At 38.6% G+C, this 23,841-nt stretch overlaps 1 protein-coding gene across 1 annotated transcript in view; it reads right to left on the bottom strand.

The window, feature by feature from the left end:
- The window catches only part of COL3A1 (collagen type III alpha 1 chain), a 53,182-nt gene extending 45,675 nt beyond the window's left edge, over nt 1-7,507 (bottom strand). Inside the window, exon 1 of the mRNA XM_049800961.1 lies at nt 7,312-7,507. Coding sequence (XP_049656918.1) covers nt 7,312-7,390 — 79 coding nt within the window. The 5' untranslated portion in view covers nt 7,391-7,507. The remainder of the gene's footprint in view (nt 1-7,311) is intronic.
- Nucleotides 7,508-23,841: the final 16,334 nt, after the last annotated feature.

Genomic DNA, 23,841 nt, shown 5'->3' with positions numbered 1-23,841 from the left:
ATTTTCCATTAGCTGTGTTTGGCTGAGCAATTGTTTCTCTCATGTCTGAAAAAGGAGCTGCAATTTTGCTTTTGCCTCTTTTCCTAAAAGAAAATGGAAAGCAGGAAAAGAAAAGAAGCACAAAGGGACAGAATAGAGGAAAATAGATGTTTGCAGCAGACAGCCTGCTAATGCACCGACTGGTCACTGGGCGTGAATTGTGGGGAATTTCAGTGAGAACTAATTATGTCCAGAAGTTTTCCAAGAACTGCCAGTGTCGAACTGCTGTGGGAAGTATTTTCCAGACACACATCATCCTTTCGTATCTACTGCTGCAAACGTACACGTTCCTGCAATTCTGCTGCCCTTCACGGTGCTGGGGCTGGGAATAAAGGAGCACCTGAAGCCACAGAAGTTTTGCACGTGGAAGGAAATCTTTTGCTGCCTGGCAGGAAAGCAGAGGTGCCTGTGCCACCCTCCAGGGTGGGATGCACAGTGACCGAAAGAGAAAACCAGCAGCAGAAAGGGATGGGTCTCCTGTGGCCGTGGAAAGCTTTGTATTATGCTGCAGGCCATTCTGGTACCAGCTCAGCTAAAGTCTTAAATCTACAAGTCACATCCCCCATTTCTTGAGAGTCACTTGGGTGCCCCTTTAGCTGTAAGAGAAGGCCTAGGCTTTCAAAATAACAAAACACATTCAGCCTTAAAATATGTATCTTTCCATTATGATCACATTCTTCCTGCTTTCTCCTCCCTGGCAGACATCTCTTCATGGAGTACTTGTGTGAATCAAAGCAAGACAAATATGTGCAGACATTGTTAAAGGACGTGCCATTTTCATCCTCATTCTAATAGTTCATGTTTAAATGAAGGGGTTGATGTAAATGAGGGAAAATGGAAGTAGTCTCTTAGCTAATCTGAAAGGAATCTCCTCTGCTGTACTTTCACTAAACAAAGCCAGAAGTCACAGAGCTGAAGTTACTAAAGCCAACAAATGGTTGTTGTTGGAGGGGGTTATATCATGTTTTCCATTGTCATTTTGACATGAAACAGGCAGAGGCTTCCACTTTGCAAACTCGGAGACAAGACTGGCTCTGAAGTGAAAATAAATAAAAGCAGTGGTTGGAAGTGGGTTAGGTTTTTTCGAAGCAAAATGGAGAGAACCTTTCCTATGAAATACAAGATGAGAAAAAATGACGACTGCTTGAAAATATAAATTAAAAATAAAATTTACTATACCTGTGCGTGAAAGATGTATTGCTCTACACTCAATGATGGAACTCATCCCTCCTTGCACCCTTCCAGCATTTAAGATAGGATAAGCACACCTCTCTCTCTGTTACGCTTACGGAAGAGACTTGCTGACTCCTGCAATATGTCATTTTTTTACTGCCTGTGGAGATTATCAGTTCATTAACCACAGCCAGGAGCAACGTAAGGGTTAATCTTCAAAATTGTTATACAATCTCAAAGCAATGTCAGAAATATTAACGGCATAGCCCCTGCACATAAATATGGGACTCTTATTCCCCTGAAACACAAAGTGTCTGACTGTGCTGAATGGAAAAAGATAAAGAAATTCTGTGGGAATTCCTTATAGATTTTTCCAGGGACAAAGCGTCTATTGTCAGTGAAGCCATAGAGAGGACAGAAAGTAAAGGTTCACAAACCCTGTGCATCGAAAGATTCAATGGAAGAAAGACAATCCATAGAGGAGTAGCTGTCCTGCAGCACTAACTAAGCCAGAGCACTGGCTCCCGTATCTAGTAGCAGCATGGCCCTGGGAAGCCAACTGCAGTGAGTCACCATACAGCATCTCAGTAACAGAGAGAACACCACTGTGAGCAGCACAGCCCCAAACAGCCTTCTCTCTAGGAGGAATCCACTGGATCCCCTGGGCTAGAGATGGGCAGCATGCTGAGGGCCAGGGGCTGCAGCATTCTTCTGCACCCACGCATGCTCCCCTCAACAGCCTGACCTGAAGGTACAGAAACAAAATAACATTTCTCGCATCACTCCTGGAGACGGAATTGCACCTGTGCCCAGTTCTCCTCCTGTACAGGGTACATCATCATGGATGTGTCGAAGGAGGGGCAGGCTGGTAAAATATTGCAGCAGGTAAAATAACAACACTAACATTTTTGTTCCATTTTGGGTTGAAGGTTATTTACCATCTGCTAAAAACCAAAATCAGAATGTCTCAAAACTGTAGACATACAAGTGGTAGGTACTGAACTCTAAACCACGTTAAAATTGTGCAATCTACAATTTACCAAGCTACCACAAAGAGAATTAGCTAACAGTTCTCGTGTTGAATCAGAAAAGATTTTATTACACCCTTTTCAAGTCTGAGTTTTATTTTTGTGGGTGTTGCCAATAATAAATTGAATTTTGCTCTATCACATCAAATTTCTGCAATGATTTGTGAATCTAATCCATTTACTTCAAGACCAAAAACCCTATTCTGTTAACAACGTATCTTTGCCATTGCCAACAGTTTTTCTTTTCTAGGCTGAGATCTTTTGCCTAATTTCTTAAACAAGCATGACTAAAAGACGGCATAATCTGGAGTATTAATGGACACGACCATTGCACTAATTTGCACTTTTGTGGGTTCTGATGAATTATTACTTTAAACCAACAAACTAAAACTTGCAACTGTTACAACAGCTGTGGCTTGTGCTCTTCTCCAGAGTACTAACCTACCGTAAAAACATCAAGAGCAATATAGTTTTCATGGTGCCCGCTAGCCTGGGAAAGCATGCTTTGTTATTGTTTCCCCCTACTGGCAGGCTGAACCTTTCAACTCTGAAGAGATTGCTTTTAATCCAAAATGCTCACAGTCTGCATCATTTATGTTACTGACCTACAGCATGCTTTCCCAATTATGAAGCCAGGTATGTCCCATTTTCTGCACATTTCTGATTAAAACAAGGTTTGAACAACATTAGCACATAAACGGGACAATGACTAATAGATCCATGTCAGCCTGGTTTATCAGCCAGTCTGTGAAACATAAAAGTGATAGTAATTCACTCCTTCCTTTCTCTTGAAAAGCATTAATTAAAACTAACATCCAGTTGTTGTGTAAGGCTGGCATCAGCTAAGATTTTGTAAGTGACACCTGGCTGCCTATTTCAAACCTCAAAACTTTGGCAGAAGCTGGAAGAGGAAATAGATCTGCTTGTAATCTGCAGCACCAAGAAGGGAGCACATGTATTGACTCTGACTGAGACATCAACAGTAATGTTTGTGCCAGAGACAACACCTTTCTACCTCTGACTCTTCCCCCTGTAATAAAGCAGTGGATGTTTCCAACTCCACCTCCTCTTTTAAAAAATCAGTCTACGTAGATTTGGTCTCAAATCAAGAACAAATCTGGAAAATAATGAAGGGATATATAATGGTCTCATTTTCCTAAGGCTAATGTCTTCCAGGGATGTGTGATCTAAAATGTGTTTATGAAATTTGTCATATTTCCAAGAACATATATATAATGTTTAGAGGGGGTGGATTCCCCAGGCTTTCATTTAGCATGACTTTTCCAGACCAGAAAGGAATGTTTCAATTTTCCTAAGCATAACCTTGCCTGCCATGTGCTTGGTAAAAAGCAGTTAGGAAAAATGGAAGAGGAGCAGTAGATCCCTGATCTTTCATACCTTCACATAGTCCAGGTTACTTATGATGGTGTAATTACCTATTGGCACACAGACACGCATCATCTGGTTTTACCTTCAAAACTCTGGAGGGGGGCTTTTCTGTGTTATCCAAAACCTTTGAGGAAAGACAGTTCTGACTGTCATTAGCATTACCCTTAAACTATCTAATTTATCAACAAAATGCACGTGTGCAATGTTGCATATAGGCAAGTGCTAAAAATATCAGTCTGGCAGTCTCACAAATACACTGCATCTATGCAGTACCCATCTATTTCATTACCTATTCCTTTCCAGTTAATAAAAGAAAGCAAAATGGCTAAACCAGGCTGTTTGCAAGTTTTCCCAAAATACAACCCTTCTTTTCTGGGGGATCAGAAGCGGATGCTCAGCATGAAAAAGTTCTTTGCATGGTGCTTCCTGAAACCTATATGTAGTTGTTTTATTTAATTTTAAAACTGTAATTTGTGACTGAAAGTAATATGAAAGGTCAATAAGTCTTCTCAGAGATATTTTAGGATTCAGTCATTACCTCAGAAATGGGATTCCTGACCAAACATCCAAGAAAATACTTACATGGCAAGGAAAACACTAAAAAAATTAGAGAAAAAAATTATTTGGAATAATAATGAAGGGCTTCTGGCTCTGCTTTCACACTGCTTTTCAGAGCAGTAGAGTTTCCCTGATGACCTCTCAGTGAAGTTCCTGAAGAACTACGGGGTGTATGTATGAGAAGTGTCACACTCCAGGTGACTGAGATGTCCTTTACCATCTCAGATGCAGCTGAGACAGGCCCAAATCCATCTGACCTCCCTTCTGGCATTGATGTGAGTGGGGCTGTGCACGTGCTTCCTTCATAGTCAGTGGAAACTGCCAAATACCTCCAGTCCATCTAGCTACAATTTATGCTGTCTTCTGGAAGTAGCTGTCTTGATTGACTACAAACTGAGCATAAATGGGATGAATGTAGGCTGTAAGGCTAGCAAATGCTTGCACAAATCATGCTGGCTGGGTAGAGGATCGATTTCTTTCCTAAAGAAGCATTCTAATTTCTTACGCTTTTTGGTAGTTTAATGTGCAGGATGTAAAGATGCCTTCAAATGGTGGAACTGAATATACATTGCTGGAATCTGAATCACCTGTCATGTCTGAAGCACCAGCTTCATGTCATGTCAGCCACGAGGAGGCACTTTATCTTGAACGTGGTCAGGGCTTGTAAACACCTTACACTAACTCGACACACATCAGAAAACCGGAACTATGTCAAGGTGATTTCATTTGCAGGCTAAAAGCATCCCAGTGGGTTACCAAGACATACCGCTTTTGTCCATGGAAGTCAGAAAATTCCTTGTTCCACAATACCCAGATCCCAAGCTTTTGAAGAGGTTCAACCTGAGGCTGTACTCAATTCTCCATTCCTACCTCTTACAGCAAGACAAAGAAACACATAGCCCAGAGGTACATCTGACTATCCTAGACTTAGTGTATACTGCGCAATTTCCTTATAATCTTGCCAAGTCTGGTCCGCTGGCAGGCTTTCCCAAGGAAAATTTTATATTGACTTACATTTGATACTAACCATATAAACATTTTTCTTGACAAGAGAGAGCATTCTAGCATGTCTGGAAATTCTCTTTTGAATCGTGGAAAATTTGGTTTCCTAGTCCATCCGCTGCCCTGCACATGAATTAGCGAAGCTAATAATCAACTACTTCAATTATTATTTTCTGTGAGTAAAGCATATTCAAATGTGTGGAAAGAAACATTTGACAGGGAGGACAGAATTCGATATTTTAAGGGATAAGTACTGTTTTATCAGCCTCTCTGTGTAACCTCACCCCTGTAAGTAGTATGGAAGTTAGCCCAGTAAGGAAATGTTACTACACCATGAAACAGGAATGTGGCAGAGAAATGAGAATACTCCCTCACACTTCATTTGTATATTGTTCTTCTACCCCAAATTTACCATTTCTTGAGTCAAATATGTGTAGCACCTCAGAAATGTCCAGGGATAAGACCAGAGTGAGGGAAAGAGACCTGGCACTCAGGGGGGATTTGTTTATTGGGAGAAACAAAACTGATGTTCCTTCTTTTTAGATTGGATGTTCCCTTATTCCTTATCCCTCTGAAGAGAGATATATAGATATAAATATACATAATGCATATTAAATATATGCAATATGTTTATTATTTGCTGCTGTAAGCAGAGAAAACTCAAAACATATGATTGCTCAAATTTTATAATATTTTCTTCACTGAAGATTACTGAAGAGATAGTTTATATACTGGAAAAGCAGAAACAGAAAAGCATCAGTGCACAGTATATTGTGTTTATTCTCTACAGAACATCTTTATACGCATTGGGGTTTCCTTAAGATACTTTACAAGGCTTAGCCTGCGTCTGTGCTTGGTAAGGGAGGCTGGTATTTGGGCATGCTGCTGTTGTAGATGGTGTTACCTGATTTGCTCATGCACAGAGCCCCCTGAGCTCCAACTGCTCCACTGCCAACACCCTGCTGGTGGACTCCCAGTCACCCCCCATTGGCAGAGGTGCCTTTCCAGGTACCTGAGGCAGATAGATTTGCCATGAAATGGCTAAAGTAATTGTTTTCATTATTTGTATCACACAGAGTAGGGTAGGGTATGGTTTTAAAGGCATTTGGCTTTCCTTTATTGCACTAGTTTATTTGGCTGCTGCTTATCAAGTTATCTGTTGCCCCAATGCAGGAATAAATACATTGCAGATCTTTTATCTTTACAAGAAAGAAAAATGTTTTATCTTAAGGAAGGTCTGGTTTACAATGTCTGGCAAGCAGGAACAGAGCACATCCAAAAAAGGTCAGCTGTACTCATGGAATGTCATCTGTTTAACTTAAATACTCGTACCACACTTATCTTCACTCAAAGTTGAATTATTGCATACAAAGTATTTTTTTTCCCCTCTAAATTCCATGCTCATTTGATTTTTGGTGTTCTCGCTCTTTGTAAACACACACACACTCGCACGGACTCCCAGATACCATCAGTCGCTAATCAGTCTCCTGAGGGACTGAAACAGCCTGTACATGCACAATTCAAACTACTTCAGCTGAGGGAATTAATTTACCCTCCTGCTTTATGTCAAAGTAAAAATCCTGTAAGCCGACATATTTTCATATAACGCTCTTAAAAACTGTTTCATCAAAACTGGTTAGAATTTTAAGGTCGTTTTTCCACACCCAAATTGTTTAAACAAACCCCTACGCTGCTAGTGGAAAACACACAAGTACAAAGGAGAACTCCAAATAAAAAAGCTACTTGTGACAAATAACTTCCAGGCAGCACAGAGCTAACAGTTAAAATGTTATTCTAAGAGTTAAAAGAAATAGTTAAAAAACTCTCTGGTGTCTGTAATAGGAAAACAAGTAAGAACAAGAACAAACGCAGCTAAGGCAGACAACACTGTATAGTCCTTTTAACCACAAAAGAAAGCAAAGCAAACGGAAACCTTTGGGATGTTAATGCAAACTCCTGCAGCTTTCAGCTTCTGTATTAAATATATGACTTTGCTGAATTAGTGAAGGAAAAGTGTTCTGGTGAGATTTGTGAATACACATTTCTTACAAGCTATTAAAATAATTGGTGAAAATAAAAATAAAATAAAAACATTAAATCATAAGAAGCTTGAATTACTCACCGTCTTGTTGTGCCAAAATAACTGAGGGTTGAAACACGGCAAGAATGAGCAAAGTTACTTTTTGCACAAAGCTCATCATGTCTAAATATTAGACATGAGACTCTCTGTGCAAAAATAAAAATGGGGGGGGGGGGGAATAAAAATCTATTCAAAATAGCAACATCGGTTGTTCCTTGCCCTTCCAGCACCGGGCCATGTACAGAACTCAGCCACAAGCATTCCCCAGCTTTGGCCTTAAATAGGAAAAAAATTGGCTTACTTTACTTTTCCACCCCCTTTACTGAAATATGAGAAGAAGACCCATCCCCTAACAGTAAATGAATGATTAATATTTCTCTTGGCTTTACAGAAGAATAAAGTCAACTAAACAAGCTACACAGCACATCTGGAACTTTTGTGTGCATACAAAATGCACACTGAGACTATATATGAATAGTTAGCGTGCACTGTATGTGAGATATATGCATGTGAAAAAAGAAGTCCTGTGGTAAAGCTTCTGTGGTAAAGCATTTTTTCATGTTAATTAGGAGTCAATGGGTACGGCCCAAAGAGGATTTTTAATTCTTAGTGCTCCCTAACAAAAACAAAAGGTAAGTACCTGATGTGGCCACACAAACTGAAAGAATCCCAGAAGTGGAAGAGCAAACCTGGGTATTTCTGCTGATGAGCAATCAGAGTTAATGAAAGGAAGACCTGAAAATTGCAATAGTTCTGTTCCAGTGCTTTTCTCACCATCGCTGCCTCAGACCATAACTTTGTGTGACTTGGGATGAAAGCAAACACACACACAAAAAATTATGAAGAAAACAAGTTCCCAAATCAGAAGCACCAATCTCTCAAACTAAAACTTTTCAAATAATTCAGTTTGATGCTGTCACTACAACATTTGAAAGGAATGCAGAACAAGCACCACCTTTTTCTTTACTGTTTGCTCCTCAAACAAGAAGGTACAGCAAACAACAACAACAAAAAAAAAAAAAAAAAAAAAAAAAAATCTTGAGACTATTAATCCATTTATTCCATGCAAAACTTTACTGAGAGTAGGATCAGAATGGACAAACTTATTTTCCAAATAAGATGTCTTAGGCAGTTTTTATTATAAATGTAGTTTTGCTGGGAATGTAGCTTTAAGTACAAGTTTGCAAGACTCCAAAGTGAATGCAGAAAGTTGTCACAGTGTGCATCTCTGCTAAAACAATGACCAAATTAATTGCTACTCTCAGTCGATTAATTTCATCCAGGTCATTAACTGCAGGAGTGCTCATTCATTTGTTCTTAAGTGTTGCTGAGATTACAGCCACCCGGGAAACCAACCCTCCCAGCAATGATTCATTAATGTAATGAACTGTCATCCCAAAAAAAGGGACCCATATCTGTGTATGCGTAACAAAATAAGAGCAGTTTGAGATTACCTTTTAATCTGACAGGTATTCAGTCTCATTTCAAAACGTATTTATCTGAAACACATTTGCACTTAAACTGGAAAGTCCTCTTCTGCTGTGGTCACCCGAGGTGGAAGAGGTTGAAGCAAGTATGAAGAGATCTTAATTAATTTGATACCACCTTCAACATACCCTGAGAGTCTCTTCTGTGTATTATACACTCATAAGGTATAAATGGCTTGATACATTTCAAAGGAATTACACACCACTTTTCCGCATGAATTATATGCCCCCCGAATTTTCCACATTGTCTGAGTTGGGATGGCAGAATTATTTCATGCCGGTTTGGGTTTTCACATCCAGTATCATATTACTTAACAGGTTAGGTTATTTGGTTTATAAACTTCAAGTAGTTACAATCAACAAACAGATATCCTAGAATGTAAGGCAAAATGCTTCAAATTTTTATGCATGGGTCTATAAGGTTTTCTTCTCTTTTGGAGATATGCTCAGGACATAAATTAGAGCCACAGTATCTAACAATACCTGGATTGATTTGTCTGGCTCTTTTCAACAGAAATGTACAAACAGACCAAACACTGGATCCAAACCATTCTCAGCTATGGAATGAGATTTAAACTAAACTAACTGTTTATCAAAATCACATGCAGATCAGTTTTTTATTGCCACTCTGTTTTCTGTATTAATGCCTATATGTTTGTCACAGCAATTGTTTAATTTAGATGAAACTTAATGAATGTTACATGGTAGGTTTTCACATTTAATAGCCAAAGGAAAAATAAGAGAAATTTTACCATGGTCTTTGACTTAAAGCCACTCTCATATTGAATTCTACAAATTTTTCAGCCCATTTGACCACAATAAACATCTTTATATATTTCTTAAGTTTATCCTCTCAAAAAAAGAGAACATCCTTGGTGACTCCCTTATTTTCACTAACACTTCAATTTTTACAGAACAACACTTGACTGTTCAAGTAAAATTTAAATCCTAAGAACAGTTATGGATTGTTCACCTTGGATATTAAACTAGTCTCTAACTAGATTAAGAACCCAGATTTATCCACAACACCTACTATTTCCCATAGGCATTGGAGTATCTGTGTTCTTGAATTTGTACAGAAATGAATCCTGAGGTTTCCGTATAGAAGCATAACCAATATCACTGAATGATTACATCCCATAAAAACCAAAATAACCTATGGACCTTGTCTTCCTTGAGTTCTGCAGTATATTTGCTGTGGTTCAGCAAATAATGAATGGCAATGCTCAGCTGCACTGGAATTTCTTATTAGTGCTACCTTCACATAACAGTGGTTGTAGAATTGATTTTATAATTCTAGTGTAAAACCATGAGGCAGTTGCCATTTGCTGTCATGAGTCAATTCTTTTTGACTGGGCATTCACCATTTTGTTCTATTTTAACTACCTGGCCTGAACAGACTGTGGCACTACAACTTTCCCTGAACATTGATGGACACTTCATGATCAAAGCCTTCCTTTTCACATCCCCTGCACAGAAACAGGCCCTCTAGAAGCCCAGTTGACTTGATTCTTGAGTCTTGCAGGCAGTTTCGGAGTATTTAGTAAGTAGCTCTTGGTTAGCACTCACCTTCCCAGGGATGTAATGTCTTGGCACCTGGACTAAACTGGAAAAAGGTACTCATATCAGAATCAGAGCATTTTTCCATGGGGGCACCTGGAATAATTACTTGTAAAAGTTGTTGAACATATTTGCGCTTTACTGCTGATACCATGAAAGATGTGTAGACAACAACTATTGACCAGCCACTATGTCAGATGACTGGACTATTCATGCTGTTCACGCAATTGGGGAACCCTTGTGTATATTTGAGGCTTGTGGTTAGTGACATTCTGCCTCAGAATGACAAATAAGTGACACGCTCTTACATATTGATTAGGTGACTTCAGGTCCACCTCCCCAAAAGGTCAGTCCTTAAGCAAATGATCTAAGTGTCACTTTAAATATTCCCAAAGTTCTGACCTGTCGAACAGGCTGGCAGCTATCCCCTGTTTCCAAGAGAGCTTAATCTGAACTGAGAATCTTCAGTTTTTGTCGTTGGAATTACCCCTATGTCAGGAACAAGATATTTATTTTTTGTTTTGCATGGATTTTCATGATAGTAAAAAATCTTGTAATTGAAAAAGGAGTGTATAGTTTCACAGAAATAAAACACTGCAAATAGTGACCAAAAGCACATGTGGGGAAGGGAAAGAAAACAAAAAGGCTGCATTTAGTTAAGAAACTTTTTTTTTTTTCCTCCAAATTGTACTTAGTGAACCAACACATGCTGCTAGGATGCATGTATGGCATTCTTTTCTCTTAAAGCCTACTTTTTAAAAACTCTTGACCTACAAGAAAAGCTCAATCTAGAGCCACTAAACAAAAAAACCTGCATGCAATTCTTTAAACATTGCTGTTTATGAACTAGAAGTAATGCAAATTACGACTGATGTCTTAATTACAGGAATTAAGGTGGCCAAGGCAATGAAATGGTTTCATTCTTCTCCCATCTTTCCATTTTCAGTGAAATTATTTCCTAAGACAATGGGAAATAAGCTTTTGAGATGCAGTCTCTTGTTCACATGAGCTCTGTTTTCAGCTTCACAAAATTTCAGTAGTTTTCACAAACAAAAATTCTCTTTTTTTTTCAAAAGTCCTGTGCAGATTAAATAAAATCCTTCATCTGAGTCATGTTGGGAACTAACTGTGTTACAGCACAGCTGTGAAGGCTCTTAAGGCAGAGCCAACATTATGACTGCATACGGGTGAAGCAGACAGCACCCACAGCATTTTCTCTTCACAGCAGGAGGGACACAAGCCAAACTAGTTTAATGACCTTTGGGTGTACCGAATGCTGGGGAATTCAAAATCTATTGCCAGGGCGTGGTTCTGCACTGAACACGCACCTACTCTTGTCGCCAATGATGGAATCTGTTAATTTAGAACACTGGCCCAACGCCTTTGTGAGGACGCTTCTCCTTTTCACTGAGGTGTCAAAATTATTTTGCAAGGAATCCTTTCTTCTTGTCTCTAATTCAGATTTCCACTGTACAACTGAAAAAACCCAGACATTCACTTTTTAAAGAAATACCACAGTCCTATCCATCTAAGGAAGTGCTTAATAAACCAGAAACGAGATTTTGTGGCAGGAGAGTGTCTTGTAGAGACTTTTGTGCTCTACAACTTGTGGTTGTTGGACATCAAAATAACATTAAATGGCAGAAAATATTTATAAATTTAAGAATAAACTTGATTGTGAATTGGTGCCTATGTTTAGTTTTACACAATCACAAAAAATAATTTTTTGCTATATCTCTAAGCAACAAAAACCTGTTAAATCCATCAGAAGAGCAGTCCAAGAACAAATTATCTTAAAAAGTAGGCTATCCTTTCTACCACAGGGTTTGTGTAGAAAGTGGGGGTGCATCACACAAATCAAACAGTCACTCTCTTGGCTCTACTCAGGGACCAGTTGCTGTATCTGTTGTCTCTGCTCGAATCAACATTGCTCCAGACAGTACATGTAGTTCCCAGAAGGGCTCAAGTGTACTGTACTTCAGCTATTGGTTCATATGGGACCTCAGCATAGAAAGGTCCCAGGTTTAGGCTCCAGCACTAGCAAACGAGCACATTTTGTGAAAACTTTTTTTTTTGGTCTTTTTTAAATAAAAAAAAAGAACAATAGATGCAAGACACAGCAAGGTTTTTTAAAAATTATTGTTTCACATTTTTCTGTTTGCTGATTTATTGTTTTTCTAATGGGGGAATAAATATTCTTGTTTGAGTTTACTAAAGAATAACAAAAGGCGATCCGTACTCATATGACTCATCCTTCAGAAAAAACAGAAAACAGAAGAACACAGGATTAAATGTTTTAACTCTTGATCTGTCCAGTAGTAAACGATTGGAAGCAAAAGAAATTACCAAGGCAAAACAATTGAATGTTTGAAAAAAAAATATTCTAAAAGAAGGCCACTGGAGATGTGCAAGAAGGTCAGAAAACATGGCAATACGAGAGTCTTCCACTAAAAATGAAACCCCAGTCTGAAATTAAAAATTAAATAGCTGTCTTCAGGACCAGTGTCAGGCCCGTTCTTACTGGCTGATGTTATGAGGCAGGTATGACGTTCTCTTCTGGACTGTAAGCGCTCCACGTGTCCCAAAGAGCACACTGATTTCCTAGAATGGAGAAACAGTGTCCAGCTGCTTTTCTGGAAGGAGGGGAAGTGTACCACGCTGGGGCCAGCCCTGTTGTTGCTCACCCCGTGGGTGGGTGGCCTGGGAGGCTGACTACAAGGATTCTCTCGACATCTATTTTGTGGGATTTCTTCTGATCTGTGACCTCTTGTCACATTCTTTTCTCTGCTGTTAACTCTAGTATATTGTCATAGAGCCCATGATACATCTGCTATTGGAAAGCGGCAGCACTTATGAATTAATCTGTCCAATGTCATGCATACAAGAACAACTCAGGACCTTGGTTTAGACATATGTGTTGATTTGTTCTGCTTTTCAAAGGTAGTTTTAAAAGTACCTTTCCTTTCAAGATGAATCCTGTCCTAAGAACATTAAATCTCCACCTGGTATTTGAGATCCTCAAAGTCTGTACTAAAAACGTCAGGTATAATGGCGGACAGAGAAGATATTAAAAACCAAAATTATAAGGTATGTAGTTACACTACTGATCTGAACTCATTTTATGACTAGGCTCTATATAAGCTTGCTGGTTTTGTTTTAATAGTACAGAACAGAAAACCCTAGTTCAAATATATCAACTGTATGTCAGTAAGAACTGTTTGGGCTGTTATAGGCAAGTCTGGGAAAGTTTTGTTAGATACTCAGAGTAAAAAGATACCACAAAACCACCCCAAAGTAGTAACAACAAAGTTGTGGTGGACTCTGGTGACCAAGTTAAATAATTAGGAAGAATCATCCGGAAAACAGAAGGAAAATACCACACATTCATTCTTTTTCATCCCTGCAAACTGTGGCATGAAGAGTGGTAATAATATAATTATTTTTTACATTTTTACTTGAAACACTTATGCTAATGAATTCGATTTAAACCATTCTGTGAATTGAAAAATTGTTATGCCTCATTCGAGATCCATTTATTCTTTGTTTCCTAAAGACAAGAGATAATTTCTAACTCCTTTCCTAACAATTGTCTCATGGAAAAGTGGAAATAAATATAATAGAATATTTTTTTTTATTGGAACAATATAACAACTTTTTTTAATAAACAGCTTTGAGGTGTGAAATCTTATTACTCCTTAATATAAGAATGTATTCTTCTCAGCAGATCATTTTCTACACACATGGAGAATTCAGAAAAGTGTCTACTCCAGTTAATTAAATCCATATTTGAAGGTATTAAAGATCCTTTTTTTCAAATGGCAGAAAAGTGAATAGACTGGTATGAATGTACTGAGAAACAAGACGATGAGGCTAGTATTATGATTACAGAAGAGTACCATAGTCATGATTTTGAGAGCAAAGAATTAAGACTATGCCTTTAAATGAAGATACATGTAACCCTACCTTCCCAGCCCCAGCTGAACTCCCTGTCCTCAAAGGGATATTCCACCAAATTCTTGCTAGAGATCAGTCAAGCTCCAGGACCCACACTATCGAAGAAATCTTGCATGCAGAAAATTAAAAGAAACAGCAGTGGAAAGAATCTCTCAGTAAATGCCACTATACCTGACGAATATTTATTTTAAGATTAGAGATCTGGTCTGGGTCATTCTTTCCTGCAGTACATTGTTTACTGCAGTGGTAGCGTTCAGCCAACTCAGTAGACATTGTAGGAGAGGAGGGTCTCGACTGCAAAGAGATCCCCCAGTGGGAACCGAGGAGTATTCAAATCCCTCTTTCTCCTGGGTAACTCTGCATCTCATTGGCATGGAAAAAGTGCCAATCCCCAGCCACCCACCCCAAATCTCCCCCACTGGCTTCTGCTTGTTTCCAAGGCCAGCAGAACACACAGCTGTCACGAAATTTATGAAACAAGCGGACACGTACACAGGACTGAAAATCTGACCTGCTGTTACGGAAATCTTGGGTTCTTTGCACAACAGAGAATTAAGTCTGTTTCCATTCCCAGAGCTTCTGGTGCTGTTTTTGATTTGGAAATTGCACTTCCTAATTTATAAATGTCAGGAGGTCAATGTTGTTATTGTACTATCTTTCCCATAAGCTGCCTTACTGTGCCTATTTACATTTTGCCATTGTGAACAAAACCACAGCATACTGTTATCTTTCCAGCTCTCAAGATACCACCCATGACCATTTTAACTACTCAGAAAGTGGAAGGAAGATTTTCCTTTGGAAGAGTAAGGAAATTTCAGAATGACTAATTGCTTTACATACACAATCTCTAGATCTCTGAGAAGTGTCATCTTTGCATTAAGCAAATGGGAAACTACAACATAAAGAAGACAGAATATTTTCTAAAACTACAAAATAAAGATGTGAGCAGAATCCTGGTCCTGATTCAGTGCCATATTTAATGAATTACAGTTTATGGAGGTTGTCACGTACCTCAAGTTTGGTCCTCACCAGCCAAATGACACTCACCATTATTCCTCAGAAACATAACTGGCATTGCTGTCAAACTCGTGGTACCTTTGGAATCAGAGTTGTGCCACCAGCGAGTTAAACAGTAAATCCTTTTGAAGCTTTATGCTGCTGATTCGTTAGTCCTCTACCAATGTTCAGATAGTGCAGATCACCAGGTTCAGACCTTCTACACTTTTGGCTGCACTTCTGAAAAAAAAAAAAAACCCCAACCCAAACCAAAAAGACATTTCTTACATACAGGCACAGTGTAGAACAAATTTCTGAGGATGCATTTAATTAATATTGTTATAACGGTTAGCATCTCTAAAAATTTGTATAAGTACAATCTATAGAGAGCTGTACTGCTGTTGATATATGTTCTGAGCTAAATCAGGCATTGCAATGCAAAAGCTATGAACAAACTAACAGATTTCACTGATTGATACAAAAAATGTCAATAAAAGCGGTAATTGATTTTTTGCCCCGTGCCTGTCCTTCTCACTAAGCAGAATTCCTTCCATTTTCACGATTCAAGGTCACTGCCTTAGGGGAACAACAGAAGAAGAAGGATCTTTCCTGATGCTCTCTATCAGTGTCTGCTCTATTGCCTTTTTGCCTGTGGCAATCTCAAGACGATGTTTTGTAGTAGCCTTCTGTGGGTGCGTGCATGCACATTTGCCTGGGTGCCCTATAGATTTCGGCGAACAGTATGGTAAAAATCAAGCACCTGGTAGGTTATTAATTATGAAAAAAAAATACCAATGAGCATATTTACTTGTTCCACCTTGCAAAACAGAATAAAACACCGTTCCCTTTTAAACAGCCTTGAAGCTTTTTCTTACACACCCTTCACACGCACAGCCAAGTGGCAAGGTGCCCGGCTCTGGGACCTGGGGGCTGGAAAGCAAAAGACCCACTGAGGGCTGCTGCATGGGTGTAGGAATGCACGACAGCACCTTGAAACGTTCGTGTAAAAAGAAGCAAATTTGCCACATGTTGCAGCAGGTTGCCACACGATACAGCGCTGCTGTGAGACCTTTATGCTATTTTATAGTCACTTTCTGTTGTAAAATGGTGAAAAGTGTTGGCACGTGTTATGCCACTGCTACACGTCACTGTTAAAACTTAATGACAAAGCAAGACCATGGAAAGGTTTATGAACTTCTACTGGGATTGCTCCCGACTGTCCTCCGAGTTAGAGCTGCGCCTGCTTTCTGTGTCGGCAGCTGCCTCTGAAGCAGATACCCCCTCCTGCCACACCAGGCTCCTGGCTGCCGCGGGGGTCATGCGCTTCGACGGAACCAACTGCAAGGGCACACATCCTCAAGAAACGTCAAGAAAATGGAAGCTGCATGATATATTTGGTAAGAATTTATAACAACTACACTATGCAGTCTAAAAACTGACGCTGGGGGATGTTACCCTAAAAAAGTTTTGAATGTTGGTACCTCCCATTTAAAATAAAAACCTCACAAATCCTGTCAGAGTAAAGCCTGAGCGTACCCACCTCTCAGTACAGATGATATTAGGATACAAATAAAACAGTAGTTGCAGGATTGTTTTTGTTTGTGCTGAGGTAGCTACCCAGACCCCAAAGAACATGCCATCCAGTAAGACAGCAAGCTATATAAAGTGACCTATGATCTGAACAGGACTCTGCAAATGGAGTTGGAGCATACAGGCATTACACAACATACTCGCCACAGGCTCATGATTAGCTTACTTAGCTATGCCCTGTAGCACAAGGTGTGCGCATGTTAAGTGCAGATTTACGGCACCGTCATTTTAGTGATCAGGGGATTTTTGAATTTCAGCTTAAAGCATCTTTCTAATGAAGATGAACAGACAGTATTCAAAATTTTGACAATGGATTTTGGTTGTATTCTTTTTTGTTAACCTGTGAATAAAATGTCATGTAGGTGAAAAAACAACATATATTTAAATCAAACATCTCCTATATGCAAGCATGGGATGAGGGGGGAATGGGGTCTTTTCTATTTTATTTTTTTTAAAACCTTTTCAAAGTTAGAATGAGGTGTCTTTTCAGAGCTTTTCTTTAAAACCTTATTGAAACACTGTTTTCAAATAAATGGCCGTTAGGAAAATTCACCTCATCGGTATCTTTAGAAAGCTGCAAAGCTGTCAGCAGCTATACTTTAATATTCATGGGATGTTTCTAATGTGGTACTTGTAAAAGCACACAAGTAGTGTGGGTTGCAACTTCTGCTAGGCAAAGAGTAAAAAATAATTCAAACCATAAGAACTCAAAGAATCTGACCTCGAATAACTTCCAATGTTATCAATCTAACAATGTGCACTAGCTTTCCTTTGGACCTAGTGCATTGGCTATTTTGGAATACAATGAGCAAGCCAGTTTTAATCTATTCATGCAGAACTAATAACCCCTCAAAAAGGAAAAATAGCTATTAGTCCTTCCCAGAAACACTGTATCTGGTTCTTTCTGGAATTGATACTGAGGTCTGATGTTCTGATAGGCTTCAGGCTGAAAGAAAATTTTGAAGATTCTTTTTAGAATAAATCGGAAGTCCAAACCATGTAGATGCTCATTATCCAAGTGTTAAAGTAGATATGAATTACATTTATAGACACATAAAGGTCTTTTTAATGAACTGAATAGTGGAAAGAAAGCATAAACAAGCAAGAATCTTGCTCTATTTTCTGTTTCTGTGGAAGAGCCAGGCAAAAATGGTACAGGAAAGAAATAATATTCCCTCATTGTAGAGTTATTCCTACCACTTCAGGAATGGCTGTGGGAAACAACGTTGGATGTAGAAGAAAATGAGAAGAGGCTGTGTTCTGCAATTTTTAAATGCAGTATATTCTTTTCAGTGAGCTGAATAACACATAAGCCAGACCCCTGAATATGTCAAATACAGTATAAACATCACAGCCCTATCATGTCAATACAAAGAGACTTGCCACATTCCTTACTGTTGAAGCACTTTTGACTTCTCCAAAGTTACACTTACTGTATCTAGGCTGGCTTGATCTCCTTGGGAATCCAGGTTCAAACCCATCCGAACCATGCCTTGCCAGGCACAAAAAAGATTTTTTAAAAATTACTATTAACTTGTCTCAAGAAAGCATCCATGAGGAGGTAGAAATAGGACCCCTATACATACTGCCTTATTTCCAGCAGCAGGAATCTGTGGCCACCTCTAAAAGACAAAGCTCTAAACAGCATTTGGATGGTGTATATACCTGCCATTTTCACTTACGGCATTTTTGGTTTTGGAGCTTCTGATCTGGTTCTCACTCTAATTTGATTAACAAAGAGCACCACCAACATCTAGAGTCAAACTGGGAGAAAGGAAAAACCCCCAAATGAGGTTTAAGATGAGCTATTCAGACCTGTGATAGCTGAAGAGCCTGCTCTCCAAACCTCTCACCCCCTGTCCTCGGAGAGGTGTAAAGCAACTCCACAGTCAGCCAGCAAGGTACAATCTAGACACTTTGCATCAACAAGTCACTTACTCGGCTGACCCTGCAGTCTCTCAGCTATCTCAAGGGAATCAGGAGCTAGAACCTGCTCTTTCTTTTAACCTTTCGGAGTTTCACAGTCATCACACTAGTAATTTTTATTTTTTAACCGCTTAACACAATAAAAATTTAAGGACATATAAATCAGGGTTTCTTCGTGTGCTGCTATTTAAGTGCAAGTATATTTGTAGCATGAGCAGAAAAGGTTTCCCCGAAGAGCTTACAGTATTTCTTCTTTGCCTTTTGCTTTGACAATTAGGTCAAATTCAAATTAACTACTCAAATTTCATATTTTCAACATTAATTTCAGATATAAGAAATACCTCTGCTTTTAAGGACACCTTGTAATTTTTAAGCCGTAAGTATTGTAAAATGGTCTTCACATGCGTAAGGTTGTAAAATAAGTATTGTAAAATACTCCTCTTGCATGTGATACGTTCACACATTAATACAAATATTTTTAATATTTTCACTAGTGATCTTTATCTTTAGACAGCTCTATTTCCATGAAAGTGTGTTTGTCTGCAAGCAGTTACCACCTAACCTCTCTTAACTGGGCAGTTCTGCCTTTTTGTTCTCCTTTGAAACACAACCAATGATAACCATCAAAACAATTACCTGTCAAAACAGATAACTGTAAAAATCGTGCAGAGAGCATCAGCTATTCAAGCAGCAAACTATGAAGGTGTGTAGGATGAGTGTTGCTGGAGTGACCAAGAAAAGGGATGCAGGCACTATGAAACTCTTAGGTTTTGGTAGGAACTAGACCGGGCAGTTATGCAGGCAGAGGTGGACGTTTGAGCCACGGACTCTGTGAATGGAAGAAAACTACGACCTCAGACCACACTAGGACAGAGCAGAAATGCAGAAGGGCTGACAGACACCTCAGCCCTGCCAGCCCGCCTGGAGCCTTTCTGCTCTGCCCTGGGAGCGGAGGGGCAAAGTGGGAGCGTGCGGGAGGGCAGGAGCAGCTCTGCTGCTGTCTCCTGTCTCCAAACTCATGGGGCAAAGCCAGCAACAACAGGACAATCTTCATCCATTGACTGACCCCTTCGTGCTTCAGAACACACTCTGGAATGAGATGACCCTACAACAGAAACACTTCACGGACCTTCAGCCTTTGCAATTTAGTGCATCCAGAAGTTTAGGGATGTGCCAGTTTTGAGCTTTTAAAAATGTTCTTAATAGAAAGACCTTGGAAATCAGGTGTGGTTCTTAATTCCATTGATTTTTATAATGACAAAATTACATATTTGAATATCAGACAACTTATTTTCTTCATGAAAAGGACAATAACAGTTATATTTCTCTGCATTGTTGAGAGCCTATTTATACCATTTTATGTTTTTAGCATATTCTCTTGGGCCAGCTCTTTTTCCTTAATTGTCTTTGACTCATTTACCTGAACCTGAAATTCCTTATCTGAAAATATTAACTCCCAGCCTGTTTACCCTAATGACACAAACCAACTTTTTCAAAAAATGCATCTTCTTTAAGGTGTATCTGTCCCTTCCACTTTTTAAAAGTCTTTTTATACATAATATACTTTAATACAATATGTTTTTACAGAATATATTTTATTATAAATTGGCCTCGCTTTTCAAAGGCTTGGTCTGTTTTGTGAGATGACTGCCTTGGAAAGCATATTTGGATATCTAAGTTATTTTCACAGTTGTTAGTTATTCATTCCCCAATCTCTGTGTACTTTGGGAAGTACAGGGCCTGGACAGAGTCAGAGCTATTCAGCTGAGATTTTGAAAAGCAAAAAGAACCACCCACAAAATGACCAGCCAGTTACTTCAGATATTGATGTAGCAGAAGCAGAGAGGTATTGATCTGTCTGCTAACCTTTCACCGATCCACTCACATTAGCAAATTTCTGGCATGTCTAGGAATAAAAAGACCTTACAGTGAATCTGGTTTTCTGCATATGATTTTCCTGAAGGACACATGTTTATTTAAAAGCTGCTTTGATGTTTTTGGAAAATTTATGGCCAATGCCTTGACTGAAAAACTGCCTGGAGATTTCTTTTATAGGGCATCTACTTTTTTGCGACATTTCTTCATAAATTTATCAAGAGCAGAAATAATGTGTGTAAACTCAGGGATTATTCTAACTCACCTGGATAAAGTGGTCTTTTTGGTGCTGCAGACCATCACGGTTGAATGTCTTTGAATTCACCACTTAGAAAATCCCTCTGATGATCAGAACACACAAAACTGAGCACTAATTATGTAGGGCAGTGTTTGCAAAAGCTGTTGCGCATTTCTCTGGAATGTTTGGATTGCAGTTCCTTTATCCCAGCCAAATCTGCCTTTTCCATTCTGGGCTGAGTTTTACACCTCTGCCCTGTTCACTGTCCTGCACTGTTTTATTTCTGTCTTCAATGTTCCTATTTTATATTTTCTATTCAGATAACACAAGCAAAAATGTAACTGATATATTTTTAAGAAAATACTACTAATGCACCATTTCCTGCAACCTTTTCAGTAAAAATATCCCTGGTATTTTCTAATTAGAGAATTTCAGACTGTGGTTGACTGAATTTTCTGACCCCGTTATAAAATCCAGTTATCTACATTGCATCTGCAAAATTAGCTTCTGCCTATACTGGCATATATAAAATAATGATTTTGTTTACTATGCTTAAAAATTCTTCTTTCCTAAAAACACCCATAGTAGTATCTGGACATAAAGTTAGTCGTAACTCCTTTGTTTTTTGTTTCATACTTCATCCCCTTGTCTTCCCTAATACCATAATCTTCAACTGGCCAAGCATCTTTTTTTCTTACAAAACATTTCACTGCCTTCCTCTACAGTGTTAATTATCAAATGCCCCTATAGTACCCTTATCTAGCTCATTAAAAACCACTTTCCAGGCTTTTTTCCTGGCTTCTGTGAACTTAACCAAAAGAGCAATGTTTAGACGCAACTCTTTCTGCACATCTACAAAAGTTCCCACTAATGCTCCTCTTTTTTTTGGAAGTCTTAATGTCAGAGAAGCATGACAGTTTTACAGAAATCATACAAAAGCTCTCACAAAAGTTAAGACATTTCTCTTAAAGCATTTTCTTTCTTTTTCTGGAAGAAGTGAAATATATTTTCTTGACCTCTATATTAAATAATACACATTTTGTTACTGTACACAGCATTTTGTTATTGTACACAGCACCTCCTTTAGTTTCTGAATTCACATCTACTGAAAATATCATCAAAGCCCCTGTACAGGCAGCAAAACTGTAGACTTCACCCAAGAAAACAATGCAAAATTTATAAAGTCCCATGAAAATTGATACATATGGAAAGTTTGCTGTAAATTAAGTTGGGAAGACTTGTGTAGAAAAAAATTTGAACCTTCAGTGTTCTGTTTATCTGATACTGAGGCTTCAGTGTTTACTTTACATCAGTCTGTGTTTACAATGGGTTTGTGGACATTAGATTAGATAGCAGTAAGATCTATAAAAGCCTGGGAAAAAATGAACAGTTGATTTCTTATTTCTAGAAAACACTTAAACTGTCAGTAACTTCCAATATTGCAATGACTACTAAATGTATGTTATAAATAAGGTGAGGCAAATAAGTTTCATCTGCTGAACAAAATAAATCAGAATGAATCACTTTGGGTTTTTTGTGGTTGTTTATTTTTTTTTCAGCTATAGGGTATTCTTTTAAGGCACTCAGAATGAGAAGAGCTTCTGGCCCTTTCCCCAGAGCCTGAAAAAAAATGGACTAGAATTTGCATTTTGATGTCCTAGAATCATGTCCTATCTCATATATAAAAATAGCACATTATTATTATTGTAACTAATACAAAGTTCAAAATTACTTCCTTGATTCAGTGGAATGATTTGAACCAAGTCTCCCACTTTCTGGGTAAACACCCTTCAAGGTGAACAAGGTATTTTGAAGTAATAACCTCTTGGTTCCTGTTGTTGAATCTGTTTCACTTGCTCTCATGAAGACCAAGCAATCAAGGCAACCTAGAAATTAGTGTTAGGAGAGATTGTGAGCAACTGAACTAAAAATGTAACTATTTGTGGAAATACTGTGTTTATGTACGTCACAAACAATTACTTCTGTGTATAAAGTATATTTTAACAAACATCTTTTGACACTTCATGTGTTTTCTAACCATGTGTGGAAACCGTGTTCAATTCTGTAACTGTGCTTTATATCGTCATGCATTTATGCTGGGGCCTTTTTTTTCTCCAAGGCTTTTATAAAAGTTAGAGAGAACTGAAACATAAGATACAAGGTGTTAATAGCACACAATATGTGTCCACATGTTAGGCAACTGATTTGGTGGATAAACAGCACAATTGAGAGAATCACTTCTGAGGTCTTACATCCTGAGTCTTGAAAGAAGAAAAAGTTGGTCAGAATCCCCAAAGAAACTGAAGAGTTATTTAGAGAACTAACTTAGTGTTTTCTTCATTTTAGAACAGATCAGTTGCAGTTTGTTTGCAAATGCCTTAAAAGATGCAGGAAAGATGAAAGAGCAGACCCTGGATATCTATGCAGATATTAATATACCAAAGCATAACAGCAGAAACTTTGGACCTTCTATGTACATCCAACTAGGAAAAGACATTAATCTTTGATTATCTGGAAACCTTATGCCCCAAAGGATTTTAAGTAGCAGAGCAAACTACCATTTTTATGATAGCACTGATAGATCTTCTGAGGATCCTTAACTAGCTTGTATCTTGCTACATTGATGAAAGGTTTACGGGAGCCTGGTTTCGGGGACCGAATCTCATTACGACTCCACTGACAGGAACACAGTAATTTTAAATCAGTCAAAATCCAAAAAGCATCAGCCCTTGTGCAGGAAAAGAGAGCTGAATCAGGACTGAGATAGTGTGGGAGATGGCCCATACAGCTTCATCACCACATTGTTATGACTTCTTGAAGACAAGAAAAGCTCTGGTCTGGGGACTTTGCCAATAAGGGCAAAGCTCTGTTAAAAAAAAAAAAAAAAAATAAAAGAGAGAAAACTTTATGTTTCTGAACAGTTTAAACTGCTAATTTTACCCCTTA

This window comes from Accipiter gentilis, chromosome 1, assembly GCF_929443795.1.
Source record: "Accipiter gentilis chromosome 1, bAccGen1.1, whole genome shotgun sequence".
Taxonomy (NCBI): Eukaryota; Metazoa; Chordata; class Aves; order Accipitriformes; family Accipitridae; genus Astur; species Astur gentilis.
This window is presented reverse-complemented; position numbering and strand designations above follow the sequence as displayed.